This window comes from Schistocerca cancellata, chromosome 2 (assembly GCF_023864275.1).
Source record: "Schistocerca cancellata isolate TAMUIC-IGC-003103 chromosome 2, iqSchCanc2.1, whole genome shotgun sequence".
NCBI lineage: Eukaryota > Metazoa > Arthropoda > Insecta > Orthoptera > Acrididae > Schistocerca > Schistocerca cancellata.
This window is the reverse complement of record NC_064627.1, coordinates 864839234-864862724: the sequence shown is the minus strand read 5'-3', so window position 1 is coordinate 864862724 and position 23491 is coordinate 864839234. Positions and strand designations below refer to the sequence as shown.

At 41.1% G+C, this 23491-nt stretch overlaps 1 protein-coding gene across 1 annotated transcript in view; it reads left to right on the top strand.

Annotated features, from left to right (window-relative positions):
* LOC126162810 (esterase FE4-like) overlaps positions 1-23491 on the top strand; it is a 312964-nt gene that overhangs the window by 259643 nt on the left and 29830 nt on the right. The window contains exon 9 of the mRNA XM_049919555.1: positions 19723-19855. Within this exon, the coding sequence (XP_049775512.1) occupies positions 19723-19855 (133 nt within the window). The remainder of the gene's footprint in view (positions 1-19722; positions 19856-23491) is intronic.

The window sequence follows — 23491 nt, the reverse complement described above, 5'->3', positions numbered from 1 at the left end:
TGGCCGAGTGCACGTGCCGAGAGTGAAACTTGGTGGGGATTTGGCGACGATTCGATTTGGTCAGCCATATCATGGTATTCCACGGGCCATATGGCTACTCTGCAAGGTCGAATTACTGCCTAGGATTAGGATTATGTGGCCATTTTGGATGATCAGGTCTATCCCATGGTACAATGTTTGTTCCCCAGTAGTGACATTGTGTTTCAAGACAACCGGTTCTCTGTTCACACAGGTCATATCGCCCAGGACTGGTTACATCAGCACAAGGATGATTTGTCGCATCTGCACTGAGCACTACAATAACCAAATCTCAGCCTTTGTGGTCTACTTTGGAGCGAAGGGTGCATGATCGCTATGCACCTCCATAATAGTTACCTGAACTTCACACTATTTGACAGGAGGAATGGTATAAGATTCCTTTGAAAAGCGTACGGGACTTTTGTTTGTCCATTTAGAAACGACTGGTAGCTGTTTTGAATGCCAGCGGTTTTCCTACAGCGTAATAGGCATGGTAATAGGTTGTTTGTTTACGGTGTTTTTCACATTTTGTCCATTCCCTATATGCATGCAGCCCTACGAAAAGAGCTGTTGTCATCTTGGAAGACTAGAGTGTCCACAACATACTCATCATGAAGATGTGGAAGGAAGGCAACACTTGGTCACCGAGAATGCTAAAATAAACGTCCTGGTCGTCCTGGTTCACGTTGACGATAACCTGAATGATGAGCCCAAATCATGATACGAAAAACGAGTCACCTCCGGCCTGAACTATACTCTGCCACACTGCCGGTTTAACGTCCCATCGGGCTCTTGGTTCTCTCGACGCTTTGCATCATTTGAAAAAGAGGCAAAATCGAGACTCAAGGGACCACACTACACGCTTCCTGTAAGTTACTGTCCATTTTATGTGTTGTTTGGCCCAAGCAAGACGTGCAGCTTTATGTTTTGCTGGGAAAAATGGCCTTTTGCGAAGTCCCCAAATCCACATGTCCATTGCATGCATTTCTGCTTGGAATGTTCTGTTTGAAAATGGTTGAAGTGGACCAGTATTCACTGAAAGCACCAATTCCTGTCGGAATTTAAATACTGGGAGGATGTGACAATTGTTTCCAGTCCCTGTCGGATAAGATCTTTTTAGCACTGCCATTCTGCAACGCCTTCTCGTCTCCATCTTGTTGTGCTGATTCCTTACAACCTATTGGACACACACACACACACACACACACACACACACACACACACACACACACACGCCACTTCACTGCCATCACTTACGTCGGTGGTGGTGGGTCACGTGACCGCCTGTTACCAGCTGTACGAAAAAAATGAAAATGAAATGATCGTATGGCATTGGTGACCAGGAATCCCCACACGGGGAAGTTCGACCACCGAGTTTCAAGTCTTTCCAGTCGACGTCACATTGGGCGACATGTGTGTCGATAAAGATGAAATGATGAGGGGGACAACACAACACCCAGTCCTCCAAAAGAGAAAATCTTTGACCCAGCCGGGATCCGAACCTTTTTTAAGGTATATAAACTTATTTACAGAATAACAATTATAATGTTACACACACTTTGCGTATTTCACGTTTCACAACCAAATTTATCCTTTTCGGTGTTACCCAGATCTTGTGTTATCAGAGTCTGCCCCTCGAAGTGAATTCGTTAGTACTTGTTTATGAGATTTTATATGTTCTTTAAATTCTTTTTGTAGGACGGATTGTTAAATTTGGAAATGTATAAAAAAGAAACAGGTGCATTGAAATGTAATTAAGAGCAAATTTTTATAAATTTAGTTTGTTATCACTCATGATTAGTTTCAATAGAGTGACCCTTATTTTGTGTGTGTGTGTGTGTGTGTGTGTGTGTGTGTGTGTGTGTTTTAGTTTTGAAACACATGTATGTGGTGAGAAATGCCAACTTCTTTGTGTGGAATGGTATGGACACGATGTTCTGAATACTGTTACGGTGAGATTTGGTAGCGCATGGAGGCAACATAATTCCTACTCGACACTATATGTTGCTGTCAGCTTGATAGTTTAGAATTATGTGCTGTATTATCTATTTCCATGTACATCTCTATAGAGGGCAGGGACAGCATGTTTACTTCAAACATACAAAAATGTGAAACAAAGGACGCGCTAAGAAAATCAACAAAGAGAACATTTTTAAAATAATTTTCTTTCCCTCATCATTGGATTCAAGAGCGACATCTTTTGCAAACATATCGCCAGTTTGGCACTAAATGGGAGTATCCTTCTCAGAATTTGACACTAATATGCTATTTTACTTACTTACTTACTTTGGGGTGGCAGTCATTACAACAAAGGGGTTTTTCGCTATTGCAGGACCCTCTCATGAAGTTTCAATCGTCAACTTTCTCCTCAGAGTTGAATATATTTTGTTGGCGCCCACCTGCATAGCGAGGAATGATCATCATGGTAAAATAAAAGAAATCAGAGCTCACACGGAAAAATTTAAATGTTCGTTTTTCCCGCATGATGTTCAAAAGTGGAACAGTAGAGTTGTAGCTTAAAGATGGTTAGATGAGCCCTGTTCCAGGCACTCATTTGTGAATTGCAGAGTAGTCATGTAGATGCACATGTGGATACACACTATATCTTTACAGTAAAGCAGAAAAGTACATTACATTTAGTCATTTGAGAAAGAAAGAAAAAAACCAGAGAAAAGAAACATTGACATGCAAATTACAAAAAATTAAGTTTAATAAAGGTGATGAGAAAGATTAAAAGAGAAAGGGGGGGAGGAAGAGGGAGCGGAACGAGACGGAAGCAGTAACGATGAAAAGCAGGACACATTAATACGTGTAAACACTACATGGACTTACTGCATGGCTGTCAGATACTCTGATCACTCAGTCATGGAGGTGGCCAGACTTATAGCGCTCCAAGGCATAGTGTACTGTTTCAAGAGGGCGACTAAGATTTCAGCCAGTGAGCAAACATACGTTAAGTGCACGTGCTGTCGACCATGTCGCTGTCTGTATTCTGCAGTACAGCAGATGGTTGGATACAGTTTGCAGTCTGCAAGGATTTCAGTAATGTGTTGCTTTATACAGAACAAAAATTTTCAGGTGGAAAGTGGAAGCATTGGTGTTTGGATTATACTGCACTTTGTTAACTTTATTTAGTTGTTAGCTTCTGTTGTCAACACTTCCGTGTTAAATATTTCTGTTTGCTTACAGCGTTACTGTAATTGTTTGCAAGAAACTAACCTCCTAATTTGCTGAAGTTGGTGTTGTTGCCAACCTCTTCATCTCAAATTAGCACTTTTACCCTCTACAATTTCCTCTAGTACCATGGAAGTTATTCTATGATGTTGAAACACATATCCTTTCACCCTGTCCCTCCTTCTGGTCAGTGTTTTCTGTATGTTTCTTTCATCATCAAGTCTGTGGAGGTTTACATTATCAGTCCACCTAATTTTCTTCACCATTCTTCTGTACCACCACATCTCGACTCCTTCGATTCTCTTCTGTTCCTGTCTTCCCACTGCCCATGGTTCTAATGAACACGATTCTGCGGTCCAAATTTATACATTCCCAGAATTTTCTCATCAAATCAAAGCTTATGTTTGATATTAGTGGACTTTCGACCAGGAATGAGTATTTCCGAATGCAATCCCTCTGCATCCATACTCTGGAAACCACTATGTACTGGACGGCAGACAATAAAAAAGTAAAAACAGATTGCATATATGTCTCAAATGGTTCAAATGACTCTGAGCACTATGGGACTCAACATCTGAGGTCATCAGTCCCATAGAACTTAGAACTACTTAAACCTAACTAACCTAAGGACATCACACACATCCATGCCCGAGGCAGGATTCGAACCTGCGACCGTAGCTGTCGCGCGGTTCCGGACGCATATATCTCTCACACTAATGTATTTTAAAAGACCCATCAATACTAACAACAAGCACATTTTTCGTGAACAATTACAATAACCAAGGAAACTAACTACAAACATCCTTAGTACAGCAATTATCAAAATGGACACAAAACATGGGTCTTAAATTAAAGCTTAAGATGTCGCAAGTCCTAATATCACACCGGAAGTTGACCAGCGAACATTTCTGTGAAGCAGTTACTTTTACTCACCTTGGTGGTATTCAGTTCGTCTATCAAAACAGTAAAAGATCTCGAAAAAATCTTCAATGATAGTATAAAACGGAAAGAACAAACTGTCACAGGAAGCAGGAATCTCTTTCATGCTTACGTGCAATTGAAAAGCTCATAAAAATAATGACACTGGGTCAGTCGTTAGTCTGCTGAAATTGAGCCGTTGGGATGTATTTCAACACAGCACTAATACCTCCATTCCACAGGTGCAAAACAAGACCTAATACAGACAGCACATTGCTAGTACCTATGCATAACACTAAATTTTTCTCCAGTTCCTCCTCCATTTGAAGCACACGACTGGAATGCCTACTCAGGAACCTGCGTTTATAGTACGCGACTGCGTTTGCGGTCTCCGAGCCGGGGAAGCACAGTAGACAGCTGCGCAGCTAGCCCACCAGTGCTCAGTCTGTTTCCGCGTTCTGTGCTGTATGAACTTCAGTCATACTTGAGCGTTCTATTGTGTTTTACGTGAGCGAAACTACGACTTACTGACTTATGTGGTATTCTGTGTGCTCTGTGAGTTTTCTCATAATGGCTGAAACACGTAGAAGGCGCCAAGTGTTTCACAAACGGAGCACGAACGTCTGTTTTAAGTGTATCTTCAAATGTGGAGCAGATTTAGATGAGCTGGTCTGCGACGTTGCCTAGATGCAGGAACGTAATGTAAATTGCTATCAGCCTAGTTGACAACGCAGCATTTCTTGTGAGCTGCGTGGCCAGAGGCCATTAACGCTTTCGCCGCCGACTATAATCCCTAGCGACTTTGTATTCAAGAAAAAATTAAGCCTTTGTATTTGCTGTGGCTGAAGTAATGAATGACAGCAAGAGCTGACGATGCAAGAGTCGCTGCTCAGGCCATGCTGTAAGCAAAGTTACCACATATCTTCGTCGCGCCAGCACCGTGGGGATGAGCACCACTTACACAGCAAAAGCATGAAGTCAGGCTGGAGTAACGCTGACTGGTGTTACAACACGGTCTAGTTCAGGCATTGCGCAAAACAGACGGGCCGAGCCCACATAAACACTGTCCATTTTAGCCATTCAGTATGTCATTTAGCTTTTACAGCTAGACACGAGCCCCATTAAGCAATGGGTCTATCTCCTATGTGTAGCTCTGGATGATGTTGGAAGTCAAACTGATGACTTCCTGACGGAGGACCACCTGTTGGCTTAATTCCACCAACTGCGGGTCCCGAACTCTTCGGTCCCAGGTTTGTGCCTGTGTCTGCCCAACTGCCTAGTGCAGGCATACTCAGTCTAACCCTGTGTGAGTATACTCACCTGCTATCGCTGGCACCAGTGCTGTGGTCCATGACTCAACTGCACGCGCTTTGGCTGGGTCGTGTGCCAATGTAGCCTGCACAGGCGTCCTTCCCAGAGGCCACCAAAGGCGCATGTCACCAGGTTCGGAACTATGACTCAGTGGTTTCTCGTCATCACACTATTGATGGCATGACCACCATGGCCCGTTTACCCTGAGGACTCGCTTCGCCAGACAGGACTTCATACTGAACCCAGCAGTCTCAATACTCACCGAAGCCAACGCCTGTCCCTAGCCTCTGTCTGTAACACTACAGTGTGGTATACTGATAAGCAAATGTAACATACTGTGACCCTCCTGATTCATCAGAAAACATCCACCCGGTTCCCACCTACAGACGCTCTGCAATAACGCCAAGAGTGGACAGCTGAAAACATCCTTACAACTAGAGTAATGGTTTCTGGGCCCATCGCAGAGCCACCCCAGGCCTTTACTTTCCATTTATTCCTGCTATTGGCATACCTTTCTTTTCAGTATGTCTCAGCTGATTTCATATTGTCTAACAGCAAACCAGTATCTCTGTACAGATTTAACACTATCCGCATTTCTTCCAACCCATATTTCTCTTCCATGTCACTTTATGATTATGCCCTGTTGGTCACTCTCCGTCTTAAACTAGTCAGCTTCTTCTCCAGATTTTATTTCATTTCATTTAATCTGTACTGCTGCCATGCATAACTGTTACTATGTCACTAGTATACCATACAATGTTACATATCCCTCACTGTCAAAACGTTCGTAGATGTACAGAAAGTAAATATCCTACACTGTACTAACTATTCTAGTGTTGTCAACGTTTATATAATTTCTTAAGGGCAGAAACATTCTATTGGCAGATAAATATTACTTATCTTGCTATGGCTGTCTCGTTATCTAGGGTGCCATTTCCTGTTCATGCTTCCCAGTTAACAGGTCCAAGGTTTTTTCCTTTCAGTGAAAGTCGCTCGAATACTGTTGCTTTTTGACATCATCAGTATTTATTCATAAATTCTTGACACTCTACAACACCACTTGTTAAGCAAACACATTGTGCAACATTTCAACACAAAATCACTTTTAAGGAATAATTTACATGTTTTCTGTAAATAATTATTTATACAAAATTTTTGCGCCTAATAATTAATAATGAAGACACCAAATTTTGACGATATCAGCTTCCTGTCTTTCTATAATTGTCGACTGGACTATCGCTAATAAAATTAGAAAAATTAAAAAATTAAAGCAAAAATGTTGCTTACATGACAACCGAAGCATAACAACACTAGTTTCACTATAAAGTGGTTTTCGATTAATTTAAGTTAACAATTTTGATCACTAATTTTCATGGTTCAAGGCCAATGTTGCTAAATGAATGGATATGAAAAATAAAGTAGCATTTATAGAAAAATGGTTCTTTGGTGATCAAATACACGCAAAATTATCTTTAGATGTGGAATATATAATTTAAGTATAAAAATTAACCCAAGTCAAACCGAAATTTATAGGGAATCGAACATTTCAATTGAAGTAGGAAAATTCTGAGGAGGCAAGACTCACTATAACCCTCACACTCAGTTCTTTAAAGAATCGAACTCCCGTGTATAAAACAGCTTCAAACGTCTGATTACTTTATAGGTGTGTTAAATATTTGACTTTAGTATGGAAAGCGGTTTTTTTAATTAGTCATCCATAGACTATTTAATGAAAGAATGAATACGAAAACTTGTTAGATGTCATTAAGTGCTCCATTATCACACGTCTGTGTGTGTATGACGTCATATCTCCTGAACTAAATGTCACACAATGATATAATTTTACAGGTACATTCAATGTTATATGTGGGTACTGTCTGTTGAATGCGTTACAAATAGAGTTACTAGTGAAGAAGTAATAAATTCAAACGTCATATTTGATACTGAACGTGTTAACGAGAAAAAGTTTCGAAGAGGTTTGAAATTACGTGTAAAGTTTGGTGGAAATAGTAAAGTGCTCTCGTTATCATATACTGGATGAATATAGTATGGATAATTTGCACACCATAAGTTATGCTGCCTCAAGATATATAAGCAATTTCTTACTTTAATACTTGACTTATTGTGTTAAAACTTTACCGTAAGATTACACCACTTAATAAGAAGATAATGACAGCATTTTAAATTTTTAAAGTCGGTCAGTATTTACGTGAAAAAGTGAAAATCAAATTTTCGTTGGCCGTGGAAGCTGTTAGGCAATCCGAAACTGGAAGTGAGTGACCTTCCTAGCCACTTACTGTCATTCGACAGTATCCCCTGTCTCTTATACTGACACCGCCGAAAAGGTCAGGTGTGTTTGAAGCTACGAGTTCTAAAATATTTCCATGCATGTGGACTGTCGAAATAGCTGCTCAGGACAGTTTTCGGAAAAAGTGTTCAAAACTATTTCACAAGACTGCCTGTCCATGCCACCTGCAGTGAATCCGTAGACGTCCAAGCTTGTACTCGGTAAGCTATAGTCATCTCCAACTAACACTGCATGATCTGGGTGTTTCCGCGCTTCTAAGCATAGATTTCCTTCTAAAAACTGTCACGGTGGAATCGAGCGACCGATAAAAACATCCGATAATTAGCCTGAGTTCACTTAGACCTGTTAAAAGAGCTCAGATAACTTCACAGTCAGACCCAATTTCGACCTCGATAGCGACGATACTTTTGTCGACTACAACAGCTCTCGTTCCCGAGAATGATTTGAGTACGACAACTTTCCTGGAGGGTAGTAAATTCAGGAACTTTGTTATGAATAGTTCCACAATTTACTGTTAAAATTTTGACAGTCAGAGGACCTCAAACTATCGTATATCCTAAAAAAAGCCATCATGTGCATGCAACAAGAACTCTGCCACCCAAGTAGCTGCTGCCACCCTATAATGCAGGCCCAGAAATCTTCATCAAAGATCATCACAGACTCTACAGAGCCTTTCCTGCGACTCTCCACTTGGCTCTAAACCAAAGGAACACTATCAATCCTGGAAACGATGCTGCAGATTGTGAGCTCTACTTGCAGCCCCAACGTACATCCAGCAGTCGTCAACCCTTGTACGAATCGCCCTTATGAACTGAGGATTCCCACAGAACCCAAGAGAGAGATATCATTGGTGCTGCCGTGAGCCACAGCTTGCAAATGACTGTGCCTGGTACGCTCGATAGCCACAGGCGGGGACTTCTCTTCACCCCAGCAGACATAGCAAACTCACACTGGATTTCTTTCTGGCGCTGGACACATTTTCCCTAGGAGCTCCATAAGGCACCTAACAACAGGAGCTCCTGATGGCTAGCAAACTCCTCCCCCCGTGTGCCTGACCCTGTTGAAGGAGCAGCCACCGGTCCAGTCAGAGGGTGAATGGATGAGGCCAAATGACCAGCCGCCAGATTGACTCGAGCGATGTGAACGCTTTACCACCAACCACTCTCCGTGCAGTGAGGGCAATCAACAACGTCAGGTAGCTGGAAGGTGCCTACGCAGTAAGGCCGTGAGTGACACAAGTGACACCTGCGATATCCCATTCGGTGCCCTAGATTCACTGCCACCACTACTCTCCGAGGTAGTAGCCTGAAGATGGCTGATCGTTGTGCCTCAGTTGTTCGCAAACTGTGACGAGCAGGTTCTGCATCTGCACACATTATATCCATCGTAGTACAAGTAACTTAAGAACAAACTATAAAATCACACACATAAAACTTAATATGTAACTTCCTAGCTTTCTGACATGTCACTGATGGAAGTTGATGCCTTACAGAACTGGGTCTCTAGTTGTTCACAACAAATGACAACTGTCCCACAGAATGTACGAATCTACGTTTTTCAGTTACTGAAATGCAAGCTTACAACTCGCAAACACAAAACACGCATGGAATTTAATGATTAAACTATGGAAAAAATGAAAAAAACTAAATATGTAGCTTGCTACTCTGCTGGTGTGTCATCCATAACGCGTGCTAGGTGAACTGTGGAACTTTATCACAGCTAGCAGAATACCTGTGTGGGATGGACAAAAATGTGGAAACATTGCAAGAAATGCATGTTTGTACATAAATACAGATGCTAGGCAAGCTTGCAGGTTACACTGTTGTATTTGGCCACAAACATCAGTGTAATGTCCTCAATAAGTAGTAAGTGTCAGTGATGACCACAACAGTGTTCTGTATAGTAGTGAGTGCATTTTGTCGGAACCCATTGCATTCGAACATGGGCAAATTATTGGTACTCACTTGGTGGGTGCTTCCATAACCAAGGCAGCTGAAGTGTTTGGTGTTTCAAGAGGCACTGTATTGAAGATTTATATCGCTTCTGGGGAAATCGGAGAAACATCATCCGCTAATGTACAACAGGGATAGAAGTGTGTGTTGAGTGATCATGACGGACGATCATTGAAGAGGACTATGACGAAAAATAAGGAGATGACAGCTGTGAAAGTCAATGCAGAACTAAATGTCATACTTCCAAACCGTGTCAGCATCGAAACAACGCGAAAGGAGCTCCATAAGCAAGAAATTGCAGGATAAGCTGGAACTCCAAAACTATTCATCAATGATGAAAATGCCTGTAACAGAAAAACTTGGTGCCAAATTCATAAAGCGTGGACTTTGGAGCAATGGAAGAATGTCATTTGGTCAGATGAGTCTTGTTTCACACTGCTTCCAACTTCTGGCAGAGTTTACATCTCAAGAGTGAAACATGGCAGGGGTTCATTGATGATTTGGACAGTCATATCTTGGTACTCCATGGGCCCCATTGTTTCTCTGCAAGGTCGCATTACTGCCAAGGATTATGTGTGACCTTTCTGGCTGATCAGGTCCATCCAGTGGTACAATGCTTGTTCTCCAATGATGATGTCATGTTCAAAGACGACAGGGCCCGTGTTCACACAGCTCGCATTGTCCAGTATTAGATTTGTGAACACGAGACTGAACAGTTGCATCTCCCCTGGGTACCACATCCACCAGAGCTCAATGTTATTGATCGTTTGTGATCTGCTTTGGTAGAGAAGGGTGTGCATTGGCTGTTCACCTCCATCATCTTACCTGAACTTTTGCTGAAATAATGGTATAAGATTTCCTTGGAAACCATACAGGAGCTGGATTTATCCATTTCGAGATGACTGGAAGCTGTTTTGAATGTTAATGGCTTTCGTACACAGCCTTAAATGTGTGAATGTGTTATATGTCTATATATGTCTGTCTACGAGGTGACATTTTTTTACACCACCAAAGGCCATTTGTCACACCTTGAGCACCACAGCTTCTTACTTTGTCGGTCGCCCTTCTGTATGCTGCTTCTTTTCTTCTGTAGGTAAAGCTCTCTTCAAAATGAAGTTTTTTTAGAACACTGCAGTGCCTTACTAGGCATGATCCTGGTGGAGTTTTATTTTGTTCTCATAATTTTCTTGTTTGTGTAATTAGTAAAAGGTTAATCATGTTGTTGTTGATACTGCAGGGAGCTACTACAGTGGAAAAGTTGTGAATTTTAGCAGCTGAAGTAGCTCAGTTGTAACCTGAGAATGCAAGTATATCAAAGCATATAATGATTGGGGAACAGAACAGGGCACTGCACAGTAGAGTTACTGGTTACTCACGAGTATGAGGAGAAGAGGTGGAATGAATCTGACAAGTTGTTCATTAAAAACGAGCCTCCAGTAATAAGGAATATGAGGACCTTGGAGAGATTTGAAAGAAGAAAAATGGGGTAGCACTTGCGCCAAAGTAAGAAGTAATGAGAAAGAGGTTAATAGTGTAAGTTTACTTGATGCAGAGAGTACTAACTTTGTAGACATTAAGGAGAGTAATACAGAATTATCAGACCCAATGTCGTGTGAAAATGCGTAATCTGAATCATTTGTAGCCCTAGACACAGTAAATAGGTGCTGTACTGAAGTACCAAAGTGCATGTATAGTGGCATGGGTGATTAAGTGCAGCAGTATCCAGCCAATTGGGTGATAATGGGTACCTTATTAGAGAACATGAAGCCTGGGCCCAGATGTGCAGGGAAGTGCATACCACTAATTTTTGTGTTGTGCAAAGTGGAACTGCAGACAGTAATTTTGTTATAAATACTTCAGAGGATGCACAAGAAGCTATCAATAAGATTGATAGTTTTGTTGTTGTTGTTGTTGTAGTGGGTAGTGAAGCAGTACAGACACATTTATTTCTGAATTATGCAGATTTGTCATCACCTGCAATGGCACTGCCTGCTCAGAATGGAAATGGGGGAGGAGAAGAAAGAGGAAACATGTTTGTAAAGTTAATGACTGGGCCGACAAGGCTGCATCCTTTGAGGAATGTGCACCTGAGGGCCTGGAGATTCACAAAATTGATGGCATTTGCAATGCAGAAATGACAGGTTTACATACCTAACAATGTGCCTTGCCTTGAGCCACAGAGCAGTGCCAAGACAGTACATGTGCTGCCGTGGCCTCCGCACATCAGCATTCCTGCCCAGACACTGACACTGTAACAGACTGCTGGCTGCCTGCTGCATCAGTGTGGCCACACTTGCTACATTCAGTACATGCCCAGGGGTGCATTGCTACCACAGAGCATCGCAACAAGTTTTGTAGTTTTTCTTCAATAAAATATACGACTAATAATGATCTTTTTAAGAGTGACCATTGGTCATCATCGTGACAACAATCCACTTCCTCATTTCAACCCTGCCACTGCAGATGTAATGCACCCCACACCTCTACAAACCTGTTTTCCAGCTGATGTGTTCAGTGGTATCTCTGAAAAGAAAGAACGGAGCTAGATACAGGGGCATACAATGGGAACAGTAACAAGAAAGAGGTCATACATTGGAGAGCTCATAAAATCTGAATAACTACATTCCAAAATGAGTCAAGAGACATACTACTTCCTCCAAGATAGATATTTCATAACGACAATGATGCTAAAATAAGAGAAATTTGAACCCATACACAAGGTCACCAACAACCTTTCCTCCCTCAAATGGAAAAGGAAAAGAGGAACAATATTATTGGTGCACTGTCTACCCTCTGCCACACACTGTAGATTGCTTATGAAATACAGCTGCATATGTAGACAGAGCAATGAATAACCAACTCTAAATGGCTCACAAAAGATGTTCACAGAGACATTTGCTGCCAGTTACCAGCAGGCACATTCTAGAGCACATGGATCACCTTAGTCTCAATTTAACACTCTTGCAAGATGAAGTCCTTTGAAAATTAATCAGTCAGGATATTTTATGCAAACAGTACTGTACAACTTCACTGTATTTAAGGAATGGCATCAACAACTACCAAAATCTGTTGTAATAATATTTATCCACATATAACTAGTGTCTATCAAGCAATCATCTTCGCACATGGTGGGCGAAATAAAACTGGCCAGAAGATATGTACATTACTGATGCAGAACTCACCCTTGTTAGGGTGAGTTAGAATGGAAAAAATTTTTTTTTCACATTTTTGGATTTTTCTCTCATTATAAAATTTGCAATTTTCCATATAAAATGATTATATATATCATTTACAAACTCACATGGGAAGTATTTTATTTTACTTTTTAAATATAATCTAAACCGGTTGAAAATAGGTGATGAGACTCAAAAGCATATAACAGTGTAGTAACCGCTCAGCCTTATAGTGAGATGATTATCACAAAATTGGAATGTGTTGGTCATGTCCAGAAGAGAATGGGCACCAAGTTGAGGAAGTTGAAACAAAGGCTGGGAGACAAGAAACTTTCTGATGGTAAAACCTTAAGAGGCAGAAATAATACCAAGGATTTGTTGAAAATGAAGCAGGCAGTGTGCGCTACCTTCTTCCAAAGACTGTCAACTGATGAAAAACCAGTACACTGCCTTTGCACTCCTGGACCTGATTCATGGTGCAATTACTGCAATGCCCAGTACTCAAACAGTTCATACAGCCATAAATATTCCATCCCAGCAGCAGTCATGGATATCATAAAACCTATTTACAGAGTCCTGGCAAATCCTGAATTACTGAAGAAGTGTCTGTATGGTCAGACTCAAAATCCCAATGAGTCGTTCAATAATCTTATGTGGACTCGCTTACCAGAAAATGTTTTTGTTGGAATGAAGACACTAACATGGGGTGTCAGTGATGCTGTTATTGCTTTTAATGATGGGAACATTGGTAGAGTGAAATTGCTACAGCATATGGGAATTAATCCTGGAGCAAACTGCGACTAAAAATAAAAAATAAGCATATATCAAGTGAGTTACAATCTTTTGAAACTTTAGAAGCCGTTCCTGAAAACATACATTTTCTGTTGCATTTTTCCTTAAATCTCAGAAACCACTTCTAGTAGAATATTCAAACTTTCAGGGAGTAACAACATACATATCCTGAGTCTACTGAACCAAAAGAATAACATAATGTTATTCATAATTCTTTAGGATAATGTACAAAAAAGTACACAAAATTTTAACCGTGTAAATAAAAAATTGTATTTCCAAAAGCAATGGCTGCAATGCAATCATTGTAGTTCAGTAGACTCAGAATATACAGTTTAATATCCTGTAAAAGTTTCATGTCAATAGTGGTTCCTGAAATACAAGGAAGCCAAGTCACTAAATTTAACATTGTCGGGATAGGGTGTTCCAACTCCCCATAATAGGTAGTATTCTAGTAACTGGAATCGAGTAAGACCAGAGCGCACCAGCCAAGAGGCTGAAGGCATCAATGGGAATCACTGGTACAATGCGGACACACACAGCATGGATGACTGACAACACAGACCACACAGCAAAATACCAAGATCAGAAAGCAAAACCAAACTGGATACCAAGACAGAGAAACTATCACTGACCAGAGAAATGAATAGGAAATAATCACAAGGGCTGTCGGAACACAACTGCAGTCTGAGCCTTTGCACTGCCGGCTTTAGAGGACCACATAAGCGTCGATAGACTGACGTGGCTGGCATGGCCCACGCATAGCACTGCGGCAGCAACAGCAGTGCTTGCACATTACAGGGGCGCCACCTATCAGCTGTCGTCTATGTCCATGCCTTCTGGCGGGCTGTCAAAAATGTTGAACTGGGATACCAGATCCCTCCTCCCCCCCTCCCCCCTTCGAAATGAGCATGTGGGGCCTGAAAATGTTTTGGGAGGTGAACAGGTGGTGTCCCATCAGTGGAGGCCCTATGTGGCAGAAGGAGTGCAGTACTTCAAGCACTGTGCTGGGGAACTGCAGTGTGGGGGATGACTGCAGAGCAGACTGAAGCAGTAGCGATGCCTTGACCTCCATACTCACGCCCACTGGAGCTGTCGACAGTGTCCTGGAGTCCAAATGGTACTCATGAAGCAGAGGGACGTGAGAGGGTGAGGATTCCAACTCAGAGTGATCCACCACTGCAGGTGTAGGCTGGAGGCAGGGATGGAGTTGGTTCATGTGCTAATGCTCCAAACCTTTTGGGGTATCAACAGTCATAAGGTGCCACCCGTGAGTGACCACTACTGTAGCTGGCATACATGAGGGTTTGGCCTGTAGGGTTACTTGGATTGGGGTGCTAGAGATGGAGAAATTATGTGGCTGTTGACCATGGAGGAGTTCTGCTGGACTGTGGTTGTGGACAGGAGTGGACCTGTAGGTGCTCAGGAACATTGTGTGTGCCACTGTCATGGTAAATGCACCCACAGCCTTCAACATTTGTTGCTTAAATATGTGCACCATCCACTTTGCTTCGCCCTTGGAGAAGTGAAACAGAGGAATACACAAGTGTTTAATGCCATTGGTGGTGCAGAACTGTTCAAAGACTGTAGCTGTGAACAAGGGTCCATTATCAGTTACGACGATGTGGGGAAGTCCCTCAATGGCAAGACTCTGCAGAAGGGCATTGAGTGTGGCAGCTTTGGTGGTGGATGCCATGCTGACCACATAGGGGTAGTCTGAATAAGCATCCATGACAATGAGCCACTTAGAGCCAAGGAAGTGGCCAGCAAAGTTGAGATGAATGCTATTCCAAGGGTGACGGGGAGTAGGCCCCGGGACAAAAGACTGAGGAGGAGCAGCCTGATGGTGAGCACATGCAGAAAGCAGCACACCATAGCCTCCACCTCCTTGTTCAGTACTAGCCAGTAGATCTGTTGCCTCCCAAGGGCTTTCATCCACAACATGCCCCAATGCCCATGATGGAGGAGTTACAAGACACGAGTGTGTAAGACAGTTGGAATGATAACACGGTAGGTACCCACCCCACACATCCAGCAGAAGAACATTGGGGATGGTGGACAAATGATGAGAAAGGCAAACCCAGATCCAGAATTTGGGATCAGCTGACTTTGAAAAATATTTGGGTCACCCATGGAGTACATATTGTATGACACGCCACAAGACAGGGTTGCGGCGCATGTCTGCCGCAACATGAATAACGGTAATGGGAAACGGAGCCAAGGTGTGTCATCATTCCACATCAATATGAAAACAGGAGGTCTCCAGTTGGTCAAATTCTGGGTCTGGTCCTGAGGGTAAAAGCAAGAGGGCATCCACGTTTGGATGTTGGGCAGTAGGCTTGTACTTGAGGGTGTAATGGCAGGAGATAAAGAAAACACCCAACACTAGTACCTTTGGGCATTTCACTCTAGAAGCTGAGAGTGTGGCCCAAAGAATGATACTAACGGTTTCTGGTCTGTAACGAGGGTATACTGGGTTGCAGACAGGAACACATGGAATTTCATCATGGCAAAGATGATCACCAGCACCTCTTTCTCGATTTGTGGGGAGTTGTTTTGGGCAGGTGTCAGCATTTTGGATGCATAGGCAATTGGTTGCTCCCTACCATCATCATTACAGTGTCCCAGCACTACACTAGTGTAATAGGGAGCAGCACATGCAGCCAGAACAAAGGGACATGATGGGGAAAAGGGGGTAAGTCATGAGGCAGAATATGACATGCACTTCAGCTGTGCAGAGGCCTGCTCACAGGCCGCTGATCACTGAAACGGACTGCCTTTCTTCTGCATCTGGTTGAGGGGATGCATAATGTGCGCTGCCTGTGAAAGGAACTTAGAATAATAAATCACTTTCCCCAAAACAGCCTACACCTCCTGGAGTTCTGGAGATGTAGGAGAGAGTCATCAGTGGAAACATAATGGTCAGCGAGCTGAATCCCATCTTTGGTGAGCAAGTGGCCAAGGTAGTCCACTTGTTCAAAATTGTGCAGATGGCACTTGAGCCCTGCATCAGGCAATGTAGTAAAGAGGGTATGAAGGTTACACATGTGGTCTTTACGCGCAGTACCTGTAACAATTAAGTCATCCAGGTAATTGGTACACGCTGAGGTGGACATGGTTGACTTTCCCAGGTCTCTCTGGAAGATCGCTGGAGCAGAAGAGATCCTAAAAGGCAAATGCTTGTATTTGTATAAGCCAAAAGGCTTGCTGATGAAAAAAAAAATGTGTTGAAATTCATCATCTAGTGGAATCTGTAAATAGCCATCATCAAGGTCTATTTTAGAAAAACATTCACAGCCAACAAGCTTTAAGAGCACATCCATCCTCTTGACATGGTATGGGATAGGTTTCCACCAGAGCTTGGGTATTCATCATTGACTTGAAATCAATACACAAAGCAAGAGGGAGACATTTGGTTTCTGGATCATGACTAGGGTGTGGCTCAAGCACTAGCTGTGACAGGGGATCGGGTTTGAGCTGTCTGTAAGGAGAATGGAAGAGGGCATGCTTGACAGAAAGAGGGCACTGCATCTGGGCCCAAACAGCAAGAAAGCATCCAGGCTGAAAATGTTGCCAGCTGAATGACTGTTCACAACTTACAGCATTAATGGATGCATAACCATCTTCTCCATTGCTGTTGTGGTGAACTGACCTCTAAAGGGAATAGAGCTGTTACCATATGCAATCAACTTGCGAGAACACCAGGTAATCCAGACGAGCATATGTCGGGAGATTGACCAGGGAAACTCTTGCTCCTGTATTGACTTGGAAATGAACATCCTGATGAGCAATTGTGAGATCAGTAAACAACTTGGGGGTGCAAGGATTGCTCGGGGGAATGATGGCCTGAAGTTCACACACCACCCTGTGACACAAGTTAGAAGTGAGGGTTTGAACTGACCTGATGCCTGACAGCAGACAGTTCAGATTTGTCCATCCTTGGAGTGCACCCAGCAATCAGAGCAGTCTGCATGTTGGTGTGTCACAAAACAGTCAGGACAAGAAGGCAGACCCCGCTGTTTGCACAGACATGGCTGGACTGGCTGCTCTGAGGTCATTGACGTGTCTGAAAGTGATGAATTACAACACCATGGTATGGAAGAAGGCTTTTTCGAATTCCGTCCGCGTGGTGCTGGTTGAACTGCTGCAACTTGGGGGCGGGCCATAAGAAGTTCATTTGCTGCTAGCGCGATCTCAAAAGAGTGTGCAATTTTTAGTATGTCATTCAAGGAAGGATTGTCTAGCTTGAAGGCTGCAGTATAGATTTCTGGATCAGGAGCAAATTGGACTACTATGCCATGATGATGATGATGATGATCGAAACACCACCTTCATATTGATAAGGCTTACCGGCCAATGATCTTCTGCAGTGTGGATGCAGTCACATAGCCCGAACTCTTACGGGAATTGGTAGATTGTCTGCCATGAGTAATGAGTCTAGTGGGCAGGGTCACTACAAATGCAGTGTGGACAGTAAGTTGGAAATGTGGGTCTCACGGGGAGTGTGCCAGAGATAAGTCCTTGCAGTCGCACTATCCTCTGTGTCCTTGGTGGCTCAGACAGATACAGCATCTGCCATGTAAGCAGAAGATCTCAGGTTCGAGTCCTGGTCAGGGCACACATTTTCAACTGTCCCGTTGATATTTATCAACGCCTATAAGGAGCTAAAGGTCTGGATTTCATTGTAATTTCATTCTTTGAGAGCCGCAAGATCACCAATGGTATCTGTTTCTTTGGACATGTCTGAAAGAACCGATACCATCTTCATATTCATATTCATAACATTACAGATGGCGTGACGATGGATATCTTGTAACATACACCTGATGACCTTGACAAAGCTGTCAGTGTCTACACCGCTACCTCATTTGCATAGGTCAGGCAAAGAAGTCACCATGGAAGAAGAAACTGGCCATCATCAAACAACTGATTTTCAGATGTCTACCCTAGACAGTCTGATGCAAAGAAACACTGATTTCCTCCAGAAGGAAGGCTATGATGGAGTGAAAGTCCTGCTGTACCAGAAGACAAAGCAGTGGAAGCTAACTTTTTTCAGTCTCACAGTAGATGATTGAAAGAAGAGCCTTCAAGATCTGCCAAGCCTGTCTGACATTTTAAGAGTGCAAGTCAAAATAGAGCAATTCCCCAGTAACCTCAGAAGAAGACCACAGAGCTACTAGAGTCAGAAAAGAAGTCACTGCCATGAAAGCACTGTCTATATGACATGTGCTGAAGAGCATCAAAGCTGAGTGTGTCCCAACAGAACAGTCAAACAAAATGCAACAATTTTGGAGCTCAACATGTGGCAGCCTGGCAGGACTAAGCAAAGCTCTAGTTGTGCAAGTAGTAGTTCTGAAACAGAAGGCACCTAAATGAAGACAGTGAAGTATAAGAAGAAGAGCTTGACAAAATATTACTTACTCCCACACACACTTTGTGAAATGACCACAATGAGAAAATCGGAGAAATTATAGCTCATTCGGAATTATACCAACAACTGTTTTTTCCCACACAGCATTTGCAAAAGGAACAAGGAAGGGGGAAATGATAGTGGTACCACAAGGACCCTCCAGTACTTGCAGATTACAGATGTAGATGTAGCCTAGCCTGTCAGACCTTGAACAGTTTTGTAAGACACATGAATAATGCTAAACTTCTGCAGAGCTATGTTCACTGTAGTCTCAGGCCACACCTGAATGCTTCTAGATCTCAGAATCTAGAATAAGTGTGACAGTTTGCATATTGATCACATACCAGTTATGCACCCAAGTCTCTGATCAACATTGTCATTTAATAGTCAGTAAAATCCAATGTTTGCTATATAAATAAATTTGGTACATAGCTACAGTATGTATGTTATTTCTTTTACATTATGGATCTGCAACTTTTTGTGCCTGTTAAATTTAGTTCCATGGCATTTTCTTGACATTTTTAAGTTGCATCCATCAAAATGTTTGTCTTAATGGAGCAGCGTAATAGCTGTTACTGTGTATAGTCAACACCACTAATACAAACTTTTAAGCCACAAAGACAATATAAATTGGATTTATGTGATTAACCAACAGTGAAAATATTACAGATGTTTTCAGACCTGCTGTTCAATTCTGGAATAGATAAAACTGTGAGGATGGTGTCCCAGAAGTCTGCAGAACCTGTGTTCTACTACCAATTCTCCTTCAGCAACATTCTGAACACAGTGAGGGGATTTTCAGGTAAGAATATCACTTAGTGTATTGAGTTTCATTCAATTCCAAAGAGGTATAGTGAATGTACTGAACAGATTCTCCATTTCCAGAATACATTTCATGATAAATCAGTAGTAAAATACTTTTATGAACATGCAAAGGAATGGAGGGAATGAAATATATGTGGCTTTGAAAGATGCACAGAACAGAAGAGCTTACTTGTTTACTGTAAAGTGGGGAGAATTGGAACAGTTTTCAACTTTAGAAGAAAAATTGATTATTTTAAAAATAAATATGAAAATCAAAATTATACTGGATTATAGGTCTTGCACCTAAAATTATAATTAAATTTGGAACTTAGCCAGTGCTTTTATAGCTCAAAAAAATAAAAACTTGGTGTTTCTATTCACCCTGCAGAGAATGTTGGATAGAAACAACAGTGTTAATCTTTTTATTTTTTCTATTTATTGGCATTTAGAATGAATTGGGACATGTCACAGTCTGTTTTTGATCATGGAGCATAAGAAAAAAAATTATCTTGTTCAAAAAGTTTTATTCAGTAGACAAACTAAAAACATTGCATTAACTGTGTTTCCTTATTCTGTTACGGCTGTTATATCTCTAATTATTTTATTGTAATGTTAAATCAGTTAACTTGACTTGTTTGTTAATGCACTGTCACTGACATCATGTTTGAAAATGATATCTTTGGATTAGCAAGGCACACTCCCAGAAGTAATGAAGACCTTTAGAAGTACATATCCTTGACTAAAACATGACTCCTCACCTATTACAGTGAACATGTTCACTCAACTTTGTTTTGTGTTTTCAGAAAACATCAACATAACCTTTGCCTTCTAATTACATGCATGCAATCTAAATAACTGTTCGCTTCCCATGTGCTTTAATGACAGTATAATCTCCTGGGTTGAGAATAGTACCAGGTGGTTCTTCATTTTCATCAAATTCTTGGTCTTCTTCTGAAGAAATACTGATGATTACAATTTTATTCAGCCCACATGTTCTGGAAACACATCCCTATATTTTCCAGTGGCCAAAACACAAGCCAGACTAAAGTATACTTTAAAACTGAACTTTTGGCTGTTGAAATGGAGTTGCAAATTTGCACAACATGCACTTAAATTACAAAAAGACAATTTAGATTGATACTTACAAATAAAGTTCAAAGTAAGCAAATTCAGCACAACATCCGATCTTTGACATAGGGTGAACAAAACATCAGCTGACAGTGTCACCAACTTAGAAATTCGCAATTTCCCTGTTAGACTGGTTCACCACCAATGCAAACAAACAAATATGTTAATGATATTCTGATTGTCTTCTGGCAAGATACAACTTTTTTGGAAGTTTCACCTCTGTTCACCTCATATTGCAAAATAGAAAGGAAGAATGCATATAAATATTTTGCTACAAAGAAATAAGTACAAATATTACAATATAGAAAGGAAAAATAAAAGAAATAAGTACAACTAACAATAAAAAATAAACTGACAAAATGCCTGTATGTTCATATAGAGAAGTGACATAATTTTACTTTTTTAAAATCAGATGGCTAATATTTGAAAACTGTTGCAGCCTGAAGTTAGCACAAATGAATGCACTTTCTTGTGTGAAAAGTAACATGTCAGGAAAAAACTGAAACAGACATAATGTTGAAGAAGAGTCAGAATCTAATAACAATTGGCAAAACACAACAAGCCGGAATAAAAAGGCTGAAGTGTCTGAAAGAATTCTACAACAATGACAATGTTTGCTGATGACATAAGCATACTAATCAAGGGCCCAAACTCAACCGTAGAAAACAGCTGAGGTGATAACTGAACAGGTCTATAAGTGGTCACAGCTAAAATTTTAAGTCTTAATCTCAAAAAAGACTCATAATACACAGTTGCAAGCACGCAATAATGTCTTTTAGTACCAGAAGTAGATATAAATGGCTGTATACTAAATGAAGCACAGTGTGTAAAATTCCTTGAGTTCCAGCTGGATAACAAGTTAAAATGGAGTAAACACATGGCCAAACTAACTGCGAAGCTCAGTTTAGAGTGTTATGCCTCTCAGTTTGTTGATGTGAAGACAGGAGTGTTTGTTTATTTTGCGTATTTTTCACTCCATGTTGTCTTATGAAATTGCCTTCTGAGCAGTGCACCTAAAATAAATGGAGTGTTTGTGCAGTAGAAACAATCAGTAAAACTGTGCAAAGTTCATAACCATGCATTTTGCTTTTTCAAGAATCTTGGAACTTTCACACACACTTTCCAAAATATTTACTCCTTAATGGTTTTAACTGCCGAGTACAAAAATCTTTTTCAACTAAATTGTGACACACACAGTCGCAGCACAAGACACAAAAACTGTTTTTGATTAGACTTTGTCTCTGTCCAGGGCTCAGAATAGAGTTATGTTCTCTGTGGTAAGTTATTGGTATTCAATAAGCTCCTGCCTAACATAAAGAAAGAAATTGGGGGAAAAAAATTAAAACATATCTCATTAGACACTCTTTCTACAAATTCCCTGAACATCTAGGTCCAAGGACTGAAAGGTTGTTTAAGATACGTGGTAAGTAGCAATATTTGTTATAAAGCTGTAATAATGTACTGTAAATAGGACTCAATATTTACAGATGGTAAAAAATATTTTCTTTGAAATACTCCATCGTAATCAAGTAAATATTGAATTGCTACAGGCTGATAAACAGCAGCAGTGTAGTAAAACTGAGGAGACAGCATCTTTGCTCAAAGTAGCAGCTTCCTCACTAATTTACTCGGGTAGATCTAGAAAAAAGCTAGGATAGAGTAATTTTTGCAACAAGTGAATTATTTTCATTCAAGAAACCTATGTAGCTTGTGGTCAAGGAGAGGACATCACATAGATGAGACTGTAGGCACAATCTCAATAAATACACAGTGTGGCCCAAAATATCTTCAATGATTTCAGCATGTGTATTTTAACTACAGGCATAATATTTCAACACTGTATTTCATTTTCTTTTGGACTAAACCAACAGAACTTTTGACTAACTACCACAGTGACATATTATAAAGAAAATGTATTCCTCTGAGGTACCTAACTAGGCTTGTGGCTGGACTGAGAATTTTCTGACAGCTATCACACAACATTTGAGAGTGTCATCTACAGAAACTGAATCATGGAGTAGTGTGCCTCAGGGGAGTGTAACAGCACCACTACTATTACTGCTATATGTTGATGTAATAGCAGACATTGTCAACTACAGTCTCTGACCTTTCTTTCACAAATCATGCAGCTAATTATGAGAAAATCCAGTCTGGTACATCTCAACAAAATACCTGCCTGATGCTACAGAGGCATCCAGCTCTTAATGCAAAGAAATGCAAAGTTGTGTACATCATAAAATGTAAAATTATTGTATCCTTTACTGCAGTATTAATGAGGAGCAATTATAATGAGTCACATCATACAAATATCTGGTAGAAATAAAGTGTAGAAATATGAAACAGAATAGCTGGGATGCAGGTTAAGCAGATGACAGGTTCAGTTCATTGGTAGGACACTGGGAAACTGCAGACAGTATACCAAAGAGATTACTTCCAAAACAATGGTACTGACTATACTTCAGTACTTATAAAATGCATGTGATCCATATTAAGTTGAACTAACAGA